This window comes from Portunus trituberculatus, chromosome 14 (genome assembly GCF_017591435.1).
Source record: "Portunus trituberculatus isolate SZX2019 chromosome 14, ASM1759143v1, whole genome shotgun sequence".
Lineage (NCBI taxonomy): Eukaryota > Metazoa > Arthropoda > Malacostraca > Decapoda > Portunidae > Portunus > Portunus trituberculatus.
The window spans coordinates 17,564,184-17,579,183 of NC_059268.1; the positions used below are offsets into that span (position 1 = coordinate 17,564,184).

The following is a 15,000-nucleotide window of genomic DNA, read 5'->3' on the forward strand; positions in this document are numbered from 1 at the left end:
TTTTTCCGCTCCCGTTCATTGCCACAGGGTAGATTCCTCTTCTTTTTACACGTCACTGCTGGCCACGACTACAGCCAAACGTGGGAGCAGACCTAGTTTTCTTTTTCATTTATCATCAATCACTTTTTTTTTACCTACGTTCATTGTCAGAGGGGAAATTCCGCTTCCTTTTTATATATATATTACTTTAGATCAAGTTATGTGGTCTTGTTTATGTGGGTGACCAAGGAGCGGTGAGGGCTGGTTTGGTCTGGTCTGGTTTGGTCTTTATCCATCCAGTCGAGTCACTGCCTGCCCACGTGTTCACCACAAGCACAACGCAGCCGCCATCTTGGAAGCACCTCCTCTCCTCACTTTCTGCTTTCGTCCCGCTAAAAAACTCCAAAGCCAACAGTGAATGACCGATTATAGTGATTATATTCTCGTCCCCCATACCACGTCACATTAACCCCTTCAGTACCATGACACTTTTTCACTTTGGTTCTGCTAACTAATTGATGATTTTATACAGCTTCAGAAACTCATGTAGGGATTAGAATGGTGAATACTCTGACCATTTATCGCCTGAAATCCATAGATGCTTTCTAATATAAATAAAATCGACTAATCCTACTCAAATTCGTGGTATAAATGCATCACAGTACTGAAGGATATACAGCTTCAGAAACTCAAGTGGGGATTAAAATAGTGAAGACTCTGGCCATTCATTTTCTGACCTCCATAGACCCTTCCTAATGTCAATACAATGGTTTAATCGTACACAAATCTCAAGGAAAAATGTGTCCCAGTAGTGAAGGGGTTAAACAGCCATAGAATAACACAGTCACGGTCATCTACGGCGTCTTAAACAACCCTCTTGCCCCAAAATTAAAGGAAAACTAACCCCTCGCACTGTGCGGAAAAAGAACACTTTCCCATGCAGGATCAACCAAAGAAGAAAAAACAAGTCACCAAGAAAAAGATGCAACTGTTGACCAGCATGACCTTTTCGCAGCGTCCGGGGAAGTCCCTCGTGTCTGCTGCTCCCGCGCGACTCCCCAACTTAAGCTCTCTCCCCCACTGCTTGTGTATCTCCACCTCCTCCTTTTCTACCTCCTTCTCTTCTTCTTCCTTCAATTTATCCCTCTGCCTACACCTTCATCTCCTCACTTTAGTTCTTTCCCCCGAAGCTTTTGTATCTCAACTCTCCTCTTTTTCCTCCTCCTCTCCTCCTCCTCTTCCTTCAATTTATCTTTCTGCCTACACCTTCATCTCCTCACTTTAGTTCTTTCCCCCGCAGCTTTTGTATATCCTCCTCCTCCTCTTCCTTCAAATTTTTCTTTTTCCAATACCTTTATCTTCTCTAACTCAGACTCGGCCTCAAGTTGTCCCTCTGCCTACATTTTTATATCTTCATCCTTCCTATTCTCAAACCCGATGTCTATTCCTCTCCTCTTCTTCACACCCCATCTGATTTATCTCTCTTTCTGTCTCTGCTTCCACCTTCTATATTTACTCCTCTTCTACTTCCTTCCACTTGCTTCTCTTCCACTCATCCGTCTCTACATGCATCGTCCTCCACTTCCATCTTCTTCCTTCACGTAACCAGAGAAGCAAGAAAATTAACTTAATCACCCAATGGTAACTTAACCCTGCCTCCACCTTAGAGACAGGAAGGTAGGCAGGTAAGCAGACTAGCAGGTAAGGAGGCGTGGAGGTATGGAGGCAAGCAAACAGCAAACGGAGGCCAAGAATTCGAGGACATGAGACGTGACCAAAGAACACCATCTCGCAATCCTCACTCCCCCTACCTCCTCTTTGGACACAGATAGGCATGCAGACTGAAGGGTAAACAGACTATAGAGTAATTCATTTTATCAGAGAATATTGTGAGATTTTACCACGGGATAACTTTGGGCAATCTCTCTCTCTCTCTCTCTCTCTCTCTCTCTCTTACTTCCTCCTCTTTGTACACAGATAGGAATGCAGAGTGAAGAGTAATTAATTCAATCAGAGAAGCATTGTGAGATTTTACCACGGAATAACTTTGGCATCTCATTTCACTTCTCTACCTCTCCTCGTAATTCACACAGATAAATGGGAGAGAAGGAAACAGGGAGATGGACAACTGACAACTGACTTAAGAAAAAGGATAAGGAGACGCACAATGAAATCTCACACAGAATCCAATCTCTTGCATCTTAACTTCAACATCTGTGTCTTCATCTATTCGTATACCTCTGCTTCCTCCTCACTATTCCTACCACCACCTCCTTCTCCTCCTTCAGTCAGGCTTTCTACTCTAACATATCAAGCAGTCTCCGTGTTGTGTTCCTCGCCTCCTGCCTGGTTCCCTTCACAGTACGACCGGAAGCAGAATAACAATTGCAAACTGATGTGGCCATTACTATTCCCAGCCCCTATTGTACTTTCGTTACGTAAAACTGTTATGATGTTTCGCTGTTCACATATTCTTGCACGTGTTATTCATTACATAAGAAAATACATCTCTGACGTAATTCTAATTTGCGTCATACAGAAGCATTTTTTAGAGAGAGAGAGAGAGAGAGAGAGAGAGAGAGAGAGAGAGAGAGAGAGAGAGAGAGAGAGAGAGAGAGAGAGACTATTGTTTTGGATGACGTAACTCTTTAGACAACAAACACATCTACTCTAACTCTTTAATCCCTTCAGTGCTATGACGCATTTTCATATTCATTCTGCTTATTGTTCAGTGATTCTATACAGCACAAACTTATGTGAGGATTAAAACAGTGAAGACTCATCCCATTAATCTTCTGATCCCCATAGACCATTCCTAATAAAACCGTTTAATCATACACAAACTCATGGTAAAAATGTGTCCCAGTACTGAAGGGATCAAGACCTAAACACGCAGCACACTGGCCTTTCTATCGCTGGAGTAATGAGAACACCTAACGCGTCCGTGCTACATCACATCCACACCCACAGACAAATTGCTCGGTACGGCCCGGGATGTAAGCAAAGCAGATTCTTTTAATGCACAACCGCATGCTAATTCGTGCTTGACCTTCACCAGCGAGACATGTAACACACTACACAGCCTTGTATTCAACACCTCAGCTCATCAACGCCCTCCTACTATATGATACAGGTACTACTGCCAAATTTATGATGCGTCTTCATATCTTCACAACTAACGCATTCCTCGGACTGTTTAAGCTCTAGAGTGTCTCATATGCTGTAGTTGTACGTTCTATAGTGTTGCCAAGTTTTTTAACCCCTTCAGTACTGGGACACAGTTTTATCTTGGGATTTGTGTACGATTAGACCATTTTTTTTGACATTACGAAGGGTCTATGGAGGTCAAAAGAATATTGGCCAGTCTCCACTATTCTTAATCCTCCACTTAGGTTTTTCAAGCTGTATAAAGTCACCAAATAGTTAATAGAATGAATAATGAAATGCGTCACGGTACTGAAGGGGTTAAAGATACTACATAAAATTTAGATATATACAACGTAACAGTTTGGGAATGTAAATGTAAGAGGAATTTTTTAAAGATTCTAATGTGATCTTAATGCACTATTTATTTATTTATTTAACTTTTTCTCACTGTATTTTTCATTTACTAAGGAAAATACTTAATGAGTATTTTTTCTTATCAGAGAGAGAGAGAGAGAGAGAGCTGAGGGCGGTAAAGGTGCAAGCTCCACCCAGGACCTCCCCAATCCTTACTTCACAAGGCGGACAAGGAAAGCCTACACAAGTATTTTATATTTTATCTATTTATATATTCATTAGTCTTATAACAACTGAATACTATAAAACGTGAGTGACAATGGATGGGAGTGAAGTAGAAGTGGATGAGATAAAGCGATAGAGGTGGATAAATGTAGGAGAGAATTGTGTTGCTTGTTGTTACCGCTGCCATCCACAGCGCGAGAAGGCAAGGCAGGGTAGTGAGAGAAAATCAGGTTATCACTAGGGAGACTGAAGTAAACACGCCGCAACTCTTATACATATTTATATCGTGTTCTTTTTGTTTATTGTTCTATTCTGATTTTGTTATATCTTTTCTGTCATATATTTTGTCGTGATTTCATGCTAAATTTATATATGTTTCTGATTCAGGGTGAAGTTCTTTGTGTGCATGGAAATTAACAGAATAAATTGTACTATTACTAATAATACTAGCATATATCATTCAAGTTCCAAAAATGATAATAAAAAACGTTCTTAGTTTCATGATTGAGCAGGATGTGACGTAATAATGAAGTTTACACAATGCTTGCAAGGAAAGAAGGAAAAGAAAAGGTTGAACTTTCTGTTACGAATAGCTAGGGTAAAAATACTACATTCAAGTTGAGGAAACAATGTGATGAGTAGTGAGCTCAGTCATCACATCCACATAAAACAAGAGGAAGCTTCTTGAGGGCATACATAACAATATCAAACTCACCTTGGCAGTTTTATCTCCCCATTAGAACACAGTTGGGTAGAAAGCTATAATTCTTGTACACAAATGGACACACACACAAAGGAAGGTACTTTAACATTAACATACCTGCTTCCAAGCCTCTGCGCAGAGAGAAGAGTGCATGGAAATTGAGGAAGGCAAGATGAGGCTTTCCCCACCGGTTGTCCACAGCCTCAACATTCTCCTCATACTTGATCCAGCGAGCAGTTTCCTTCCACTGCAGCCCTGCCTCAGTGTACTTCAGCTCATCCAGCTCCACAAACACCTGAGTGAACATGATATAACAAACTTGTAGGCAGTGCATGGTGTCTATTGATCAGCCTGTCTGTTTGTCTGTCTCTACTATCTTGATATTAGGGAAGATCTATTTCCCTGGTTGTCGTATACAGGACAAGCTCACCCAGAAAGATGTGTCATATGGTTTAAATCCCTTACATACAATCAGGAAAGGGCTTTTTTAAATGTGATCATATAGGCTTAGGATTATAATACTATACTTGAATATCACCACAACTCAGCCTACCCTGTCTCTCCTCTATTGCTGGCATCAAGTTAGATACCACTATTTGTATCTAGAGACCATTATGGTGAGGGGTTGTCTTATATCATCACTACAAATAAATAGTTACTATACTTTACCAATTTCCCAATTTCATGTCAAACATAAACCTCTATTCCTGAGTGTTTTCCTTCTTTATTGAGATCCTATGTGTTTTCCCTACCTATAGAATATGGCATGAGGAACTAGTGGCATGTAATCATATCTATAGAAATTGAGAGTTATTGGGTACATGTAGCTCACCTCATGAGGGCTGTGGTCATAGCTCTTCTTCATGATGGGTAGCTGCCGATCACTTGTAGATTTAGCTTTCTTCTTCACCTGAGCATCGTCTTTATCACTCACATGAATGATGGAAGACACAGAGGAGCGTGCCCGGACCTTGGGCCGCCGATAGGCACTGCGGTCATCAAACCTATGGCCTGTGAGAGGGACGAAGGTAATGTGAGTCAAATAAGGGACAGTGTCAGAGTTCTACAATGTGGGACTGTATGAAAGTTTTACAATGAATCTAATTTTTCTTACTATCAGTTTGAATATTACCTTTAAAGTATGTAAAGCCTGCTACAGTTTGTACATGTATGTATAAGAGGCTTTACTTTCTAAATATGAAATATCTTCTAAAGTTTTATCTTAACTTCTTTTTCATCTTTTAGTCTCCTCCTTTTCAACCATAATTCATCTTCTAACAGTGAATAGTTCCTGTTTCCTATAGATAGCTATCAGGTTCCACTTATTCACATGTAACTCCTTTTATTTACTTACTTAGAATGTTAGGTTTAGTGCAAGAAAGGAGTCTATGGCTTTCTGCACTTTGCCTAAAATGTCATTTAGATTTGCTACAGAAGTCTGGGTGAGTTAACCTTTAACAAAGTTCTATGATGAGTGTGTACATTTTATTCAAGTTTACACCACTGCTAATAGTACCATTGGAAGTCTCAATTTGGTCATTATTTCTATTACAACTAGTATCCTCAAAACTAGAGGGTCATATTCAAGATGTGCTTCACACGTAAGTCTACAATAAGACTCATAGCATATTTTCTTTCAATAAGGGAAAACTGACACAGCTTATCTGGAGTTACTCACTAGACATCACATCCAGGTCATGTTCAGCAAGGTTCATGGCCTCCTCCTCTGTGGTTGGGGCTGATGAAGTTGAAGCACAAGACTGCAGGTTGTGCTCGCTGCCCAGATGACGCCTCCAGGCTGGGTCCTCAGCAGTATCATTCACCCTCCTCTTGTGGGACCGCCTAATTGAAGAGAAGAAATGGTTTATGTCTGCAGAAACCTTTTTACATCTCTATTAAAGTTTGGATAAACAAATATAAATGAAAGAAAAATCATGCTGCAGCAGCAGCAGCAGTGGTAGTGGTGGTGCTTACTTTTTACGGATCCTGTGCTCCAGGTCAGGCTGCTCCTCCTCACCTGTGTTGCACACAATGGTAAAGATTAGAGCCTGGCAGGTGTGGTCACATTAAAAACAAAATATAATTACACTCATCAAATCTTGCTTTTCTATATACATACATATAAACATTTCATTTAAAAAAGATATCATTATGAACTCTGCTCAAAATTCTTACAAACTTATGTAATGTTATGAACTGAAAGCAAAAACATAATCAAAATCAGTCCTGAATGTTTGCTTGGATAGTGTATATTTTATGAAAAAAAATAAATAAAAAAAAAATAAATAATTCAACTAGTAAGAAAAAAAGATATGTACATATTCATGTAGAGATTAATATCCACTGAATGTCAATGAAATCAGTGGATAAACTATATGAGTGTATGGTGCATGTGTTTTGCCTCTGACTGTTACTGGTTTCTGCAAGGCTTGTTACTGTGTACATTCTTATTTGTTCCTTTACACCTTGTTTTAGTACCAGTGTTGAGTGAGTAGTGTCACATGGATGCAAAGTTTCCCTGTTCCTTTGACAGCAATCATTTTAGTTTCCCACAAACACTCTGGATCACTTGTTAGTACAACACTTCCAATATAATGCACACCAGTGAGAACAAATCATTAAATAACATTATTAGTGATAAAAACAGAACAAAACTGTAATCACAAAATAAAAAAAATATATATATCACCCATTTCATACCTGGAAACCTTTTAGTTACAATAGTGATCACTTCTGTCCATTCCCAAGGAAAAAAGAAACATCACTGATACATACCACTTGGCAGACCTTGCCACTTCATTGGATGAAGTGGCACACATTGCATTTTTCATTATAATCTCTGCCTAAATATCAATTGTAACAAAACATTTCATGAACCCTAAGGATAAAAATCTGAGGCAGGATGGGGTACAGGAGGACAGGGACGGATGGGAGGGATGAACAAACACAAGAAAAACACAGGATGGACAAACACAGGAGAGAAGGGACAAACACGGGACAGCACGGGACAACACGATGGAGTAGCAGAGGAAGGGGTTGGTGATAAAGCATGTAGAATGTGAATGACTGGTAGGGTCCAAGTATTTGCAATAATGCTAATGTATCCTCCACTTCTCAAAGTCAAAGTAAATGAAATATTTAAAGTCTACATTACTCTACTGACTTCCAGATAATCTCACATTCAAGATGAGCAAGAGACATGTTGAACTGTTCTGTCATTAGTACTCTTCTGCAGGAGGAAATAATTATTTTCTTGATAATTTATAATTAGTTCAAGATATTCAGCAATAATTCCCAGGCAATGATTGAAAAGCAGTTTTGCCTGAATTATCGTTTGCTTGCAGAAAGATGACTTCTATAGATTGAACTTGAGATAAACTTATACTGATGTGAATCCACAGTAATGACTTCCTGCAAAGTTCACTGTGATATATCAGCAGATGCCAAAGAAGTAACCTTACAACTAGCAATGTGAAGATTTAAAATTGTTGATTTCAGTTAAGGAATGATCAAAGAACTGCATACTAAGAAAGCATCAAACTAAGGAAATTTTCTTTTCTTCTGTCATACCTAACCTTATTGAGATTTCAAAAATTGTAAAACAGTACTGAGATAATCAGATCAGATGAGAGAGAGAGAGAGAGAGAGAGAGAGAGAGAGAGAGAGAGAGAGAGAGAGAGAGAGAGAGAGAGAGAGAGAGAGAGAGAGAGAGAGAGAGAGAGAGAGATACAACACATATAATGAGCACATTGATGTGAGCTGGGGGAGGGATAGGATGCAGGATGCAAGGTTTAGGATTAGATACCCCAACTACATGCATACCGATGTCAAACTGGACTCGAGTCTTCTTTCGACCTGAATCATCGATGTATGTTGGTTCGGGTTCAGCCATTCGAATAATGGGCCTGAAGAAAGATAAAATTGTCTTTGTGAGATAAAAGACATTACATCTACACATACAAAAGCTATAGCAGTAAGTGACTTACCATCAGTCTTATATGTCATTGTTTTGAGTAAGCACTTAATATAAGCCATCATATATAGAGTTTGGCATGGGAACACTGTCACTGGCCCAAGCTCTCACCCACTTATTATTTTTCCAGGGCTACGATACTTACTTAGGCTTGGCAACTTCAGAAAGGAGTGGGGAATGTTCCTCTGCATCTGACTCCATTGTTGGATCCTTCTGACGTGCTTCATTCCTGAAGGTAAATAAATAACATGAATTTAGTACAAAGGAGCTAAGTCTTTACCTACTAAGTAACCATTCTCATTGGTATGTACTTGTTGGCAAAATCAGCTATTCTTGTATTATTGGCAGGTATCAATATGTAGCTCTAATAATTTTTTTCTGCCATGGGTGTCTATGAGCAAGGGAACAGAACTGATATTTATACATTTATAAGAACCCCCCCAAGATTAAGAGTAGTTGTGATGACTTACCCGAGAGACCATCCTTCACCAACCTCAGGGTCACCAATTTGGAAGAGGACTCCAGTGTCCTTCTTCTCCTTACCACTGTCCTTGTCATCCTTCTCTAACAACTTTGCTGTTTCTGGCTCCTCCTCCTCCTTCTCATGCTTATCCTGAACAAGAAAATGTGAGGTAATTTATAAAACTATTCTGTATTAAAATGCTCAACTAATAAGCTTTAATTACTTCTACAAAAAAATTATCAAGTTTATAATCAAATAAAAAGTTGGTAAATCCTAGAATCCAGTAACTTGTCTCAAGATACCACACAGACTATTTGACCAAATGAAGAGCTTTTCTTGTGTGTACAGGTAATGAAAGAATTTCCATAAGGGAGTCACAATGCTACACTGAATGTCATGAGGCCACCAAAACATTGGGTCAGGTGAGTCTTACAGCGTCCTGTGACGACTCAGAGTGGCGTGACTTGCGGCTGCCGCGGCGACTCCCTGCGCGGTACTGGGGCTTGAGGGGGGAATGCACATGGGGGAAGGTATCACTGCGGTGGTCTGTGGAAGAATGGCAGGGTTTTATCTTACTTTGTTGAAATTTACTACTATGTAAAGTTTTATGACATTTTTCTCTTTCAAATTTACCAAAATGCTATGTTGTTTTTCCAAATCCAATGTTTTTCTCTTACTCAATATTCATGGTAAAAATCCAATAATAAAAAAAAAAGTGACAAACTAAGTAAAGTGAATACATTACTATAAATTGAGTTCTGTACCCTGGCAAGTCTGCTTGGATGTCCAATGGCATTAATAACAAGAATCATAAGGCAATAAATCTCTCTTTTCCTGTGCCAAAGGAAATGAGAGACTTGCCATGCCATACTCACACTTGATGTCACTATCATGGAACCGTGTGTCGTCAGCCTCACGGACCTGAGAGTCATCATCATAGCCAGGAGACCAAGGGTTGGAGGCCATGGCAGGGGAGGAGAGTTGGCTCAGGGAGAAGTCCTCCTTGGCCCCTTCATTCTCAAACATACGCTCCATGTCTTCATTCAGCTGGTCAGTAGACCGCTTCCTGGGCGGCCCACCACCATCGCCAGCTGGTGGCTGTAATGAGATTATTTTTCAACTGTCTGTGGTATCAATGTCTAACAACCATTACCACAATTACAAAAATACCATGCCAATGCCACTCTCTCTTTATTGGGAAGAAATACTACTGCTATCGACTGAGAATTTTGTAACTTAGCTTGGTAAAAGTACTTCCCTTCACTATGCCTTACTACCCTAAAATAGAAAATTATTAACTAGCTGATTAATGAGCTACACTTGCAAGAATATTAGCCATTTCTTTGACTCTCATCTTTTAGTAACTGTTCTACATTATCTCCATCATGTCCCTGCTTCCTACAGCAAGAAAATACACACACATTACAGAAAATTCTAATAAAAAATTAAAAACAATAGCCATGCATAAAAACAAAATATACAACAAAGCTTCTTATGACATCAAGAGTTTGCTAATGCATTAGAAATAAACAGCAGTCAAATTAAATGAATGCATGTGACCTGTGACTCTCTCATGAGTTATATCTTCTATCAGGACTACTTCCATCATATTTAGCAAAAATGGATAACTATTCCTCATCTTTCAATGTTGATATATTTTCAATGTTACAATAATTGACTCCTTATATATAAGGTGCAAGCTTCAGTGAGATGTATAAGAAAATACATTACATTACAAAAAACATGATCAAATGTATAATATTTTCGTTGAAAATCATGTAGAACGTTATAAAGTGACATACCTTCACTTTAACACTATATACATATGTACTACAAGATCACATTATCTATATTTAATTATCTTATCTATTTATATCTCTCATGCCCCATTTTCTTGAGGTGAATTCCCTCATGGGGAGAGAGATGATGATAAGCAAATTCTTCCCCTTTTTTTTTTTTTCTTGCATTTCCTCATTACATGAGTGAAGCTTTGCCTGTCAGCTCTCTCCTTCCATATTACTGGGGGTCCTGCCTCTCATAATTTGTCCTTTGATTTCACTCATGCACATACTCTAAATAAACTTGTCTGTATTGCTTATCTTTCCTCCCATATGATCATGTTAAGTGTAATAACAATGGTAGGAAGATAAAATATAATTATGATTTTGGTGAAAGAAAAAAAAGTCATTCAAAAAATAACATTAAAAACAAATTGCACTACAATATATATATATATATATATATATATATATATATATATATATATATATATATATATATATATATATATAGTGTGTGTGTGTGTTTACCTAGTTGTGTTTTACAGGAAGGAAGCTCTGCTCATGCTGTCCTATCTCTATATTTGTAAGCATCCAGTTTACCTTTAAATCCATGAATATTCTTTTCTTGAACCACTGTTTTGTCTAGAATCTTCCATTGTTCTATGCTCCTATTTAGAAAGCTAAATTTTTTGACATCTCTTCTACATACTGTCTAAAAGTAGATGGTATAATATTTGTATTGGGCACACACACATGCACACATCAGCAACAATGAGCAAAGAGCTACAATTACATTAAGCTAATATACACAACCTCAAGTAACTTTTTGTAGTCAAAACACACCAGCCAAGCATTAATCACATCAACACAATAGTTATTACTTACTTCCATGGCTATGGATTCTTGTAAGCTCCCTAGAGGCAGTGTGGAACAAGATGAAACAATATAACCATATTCAAATAAAATGCATGTTAAATAAAAGATCTCATTGAACATCCATAAGATAAAGAACCATGATACTGGCAATACTCGACACTATTATTCATGTTGATATGCTGATAGTAATATATACATTGGACTTACCATGTTCGCTAATGATGATATCTTGTCCATGGTTGTCCCCTTCCACTCCTACAACCGAGGGAAGCTCCACGACTCTGAAAAAAACAAAGATTGTCAATGTTGTGAAATTTTCATAGGGACATCCGCTACGTGGCTCGCCCTTTATCAACACTAGTACACAACCATAATGAGGCCTTCCTAACGCCTGTTGACTCAAGTGTCGCCTATGCCCTACATCTTTTCTTAAAAATAGCCATGAAGGAAAGAACACGGCATTTAAAGGAAGCGTGTCAACCCTACCGCCGGCCGCCTCACCCATAGGAGTCATGAACAATAACGCCCCGATCCACCTGTAGCTGCTGCCGTTGTGGTGCTCTCTATTAAAAAATAAACTTGCATCTTTCCTGATTTAACATACGTAATTCTCGAACATATATGAATCAGTAAGCAATATATAACACATAACGACTTAAGACGAATTCTAATGTATAAGAACTAAAGGTGAAAAGTTTCCATAAGTAAACACAATAAATAGCATAGCTGGCATCTTTTTAACATGTGGTGTAAACAATGACGCAATCTTGCAATATTACATCTCTTATCACACAGTTCACAAAGAAAAGTTATTCATTGTACAGTATTTGTTAGTAAATCATACATATGTGATTGTGCTTTTAGAACTGTAGATGGTGGCGTCGAATTCATTGTGTCCAATATTAACACATTATTGCATCATTACTCTTTTCTTTTTCTTTTTTTAACTTTAATGAATTGACTTTTGACACACCTGATTTCCTTTCTGAAAGGCTTTTCTTGAGAGAGAGAGAGAGAGAGAGAGAGAGAGAGAGAGAGAGAGAGAGAGAGAGAGACTCGCCACAGTGATTTAGAAAAGACTTCACCTCACTCCACAGTCCACAACGAGAGGTCACAATTATAACTGAAGGAAAAAACAATCCCTTTGTCCACCACTGGAGCACCTTCCTGTGTTTTACCAAACGGCATCACCAAGGGAAGTCCGTGTCAGGGGCGGAAATAACAGAAAACGCTTTTATTTCTCCATATGGGAAGCAAACGTTATCACTTCTTAGTAGTAACATTTTTTTCACCATATATGTGTGAAGGGGAATATGAATATGTATTTGTATATCAACATATCGAAAGAGATGAACAGATAGGCATGAATAATTATAGACAATGTGCTAAGTTTACCAATGTACTCCATCCCTTCGCCCTGCCCCTCCCTCTCCCGCCTTTACCTTCGACCCTTCCCCTTCGTTTGTTATCACTTCTCTTTTTTTTATTCCATTTGTGAGGATGATAATGCGGAGGTTCTCTTGAGTATGTACGTACGCTTACCTCTAGTGTGTGTGTGTGTGTGTGTGTGTGTGTGTGTGTGTTATGTTAGTACGAGTAGCATCTATCAACGGAGGGAGCCTTGTCACGTGTACATGTAGTGCTATGGGGCTTCATCTCTACAGTTAAGGAGCTGGACCGAGTGTAGACAGGTTTGGTAAGACTGGCTATAATGAGAAACATTATACATGACACACAGCAATACAAATAACTCCCTTAGAAATCTATCAACTCATCCCACTTACTTTTCTATTGTGCTGCTGATGTGCGAGTCTTCTCATTGCATGGAAGTTACAACACCTGATTAGAGATGAAAAATTACATGATAGTGGAATAATTCGGATCAGGAGGTTGTGAGGTTCTGTTTTATTTTCTCAGGTTAGATTATGAGCTGATAAGGTGCCTCCGTCCACTCCAAGGTGAGATATTGTAGATAGAGAGGCTAGGCTATCTCTACGCTACCACAGGACTCACCACTACCAACACCCAGTCACTTATTGAGAACAGAGACTTTGATTCTCTCACGTACCAACTGAATCAAGGGCAAGGATTAGGGTTAAAGAAAACATGGGAAAGATATGAGAGAAGAGGAATTCTTAACCAATGCAGACGTGAAAAGAAGGTAATTATGACCATCCTTAAAATTTCAAGCTTAGATTTTAATAACTTTTTGATCTTTTGTTTTCTTCCAACAGTTATTAGGATCATAAAAACATCCATGAAAATTAATAAAACGCTGAAACGTGTAAGGACATATAGCTTCTTATCACTTCATTCGATCTGACCTACTTTAAGTCCCAAGGAGGCAATAAAGCGAAAATTTAAAGGAAAACAGTGTGGTGGAAAGAAGGAAACTCAATAACTCTTGCATATGCAGAGAGAGAGAGAGAGAGAGAGAGAGAGAGAGAGAGAGAGAGAGAGAGAGAGAGAGAGAGAGAGAGAGAGAGAGTAGGTTTGGATTCAACTGACCTTGCATTTCAAGTAACCACATTATCATCTATTCTAAAAGGAAAAAAAAAAAAAAAAGCAGATAAAATTTTAATGAGTTACACGAGAGAAGTGATAAGTAAGAGCGACCAAACAAGGAGAGAGAGAGAGAGAGAGAGAGAGAGAGAGAGAGAGAGAGAGAGAGAGAGAGAGAGAGAGAGTCTGTCACAGATATTGTCATTTAGTCATCGAAAATACCACACTTTAAGTTATTTATAGCCTATGACGTGACTGAGTTTGACCTTCCTCCATCTTTACGTTTTAAATTTTATTTTATCTATCTTTTAATACCTCCAGCTGCTGTTTGATTTATTTTCTTGCCGGGGAAGGAAGGGGGACAAGCACAACACAACAGCCTCGCGTCGGATCTGGCACACACTTACAATCTACTCCCTCACTTCCCTATTCCCCGCTTGTTCACCCTTCCCCATTAATCAAGGAGCTAATCAGGAACGCTTTTTAAATGATAAGATGCCTGTCTCTCTTCCCTGACCCTCTGATATACTCGGGCTTGCTTGTAAGTTTCTGTTGAAGCTGTCATGAAGGTCACCGTACGTCTGGCAAGGGAGCCATAAGAATCTTCTGTCTAAACGTGACTGGCGGTACGTGGGGTCCTTATTCTATTTTCCTCTCATGATGCAGATTTGTTGTTCGAGTATAAATCATGGAAATAATCTGGAAGTTGTTAATAAATTCCACAAGAAATTGCTGTGATGGCGAAACGTTGAAGAATGTAGTCTCATGCGTTGGAGATGAGCCACGTTTTAATTACCTTGACACAGCTTCTAGTTCTGTTTCCTGGCGTTCATCTAATGCTCTTCCTGGTTCATAGACCGCAGAAAACTAGATCAGATGTGTGGGCAATGCCAGATGCACAGGGCATAATGAAACCAAGATGTGTAGACCTTTACATTATGCTCTCAGGTGGACAATCAATCTTGAGAAGCTACAGTAGTCAAGTTAACCTAAATGA

At 38.9% G+C, this 15,000-nt stretch overlaps 1 protein-coding gene across 5 annotated transcripts in view; it reads right to left on the reverse strand.

The window, feature by feature from the left end:
• The window catches only part of LOC123503376 (band 3 anion transport protein-like), a 121,351-nt gene that overhangs the window by 74,081 nt on the left and 32,270 nt on the right, over positions 1 to 15,000 (reverse strand). For 2 of the 5 annotated variants that reach the window (XM_045253081.1, XM_045253078.1), the window contains exons 3-13: positions 11,709 to 11,782; positions 9,720 to 9,942; positions 9,278 to 9,390; positions 8,852 to 8,994; positions 8,527 to 8,610; positions 8,231 to 8,313; positions 7,109 to 7,141; positions 6,383 to 6,425; positions 6,087 to 6,250; positions 5,241 to 5,419; positions 4,526 to 4,703 (exon numbers count right to left, since the gene is read on the reverse strand). In XM_045253081.1, coding sequence (XP_045109016.1) covers positions 4,526 to 4,703; positions 5,241 to 5,419; positions 6,087 to 6,250; positions 6,383 to 6,425; positions 7,109 to 7,141; positions 8,231 to 8,313; positions 8,527 to 8,610; positions 8,852 to 8,994; positions 9,278 to 9,390; positions 9,720 to 9,942; positions 11,709 to 11,738 — 1,273 coding nt within the window. In that variant the 5' untranslated portion in view covers positions 11,739 to 11,782. Of the gene's footprint in view, positions 1 to 4,525; positions 4,704 to 5,240; positions 5,420 to 6,086; positions 6,251 to 6,382; positions 6,426 to 7,108; positions 7,142 to 8,230; positions 8,314 to 8,526; positions 8,611 to 8,851; positions 8,995 to 9,277; positions 9,391 to 9,719; positions 9,943 to 11,510; positions 11,540 to 11,708; positions 11,783 to 15,000 lie in introns of all 5 variants that reach the window. The other 3 variants (XM_045253082.1, XM_045253080.1, XM_045253079.1) reach the window with 3 other exon arrangements.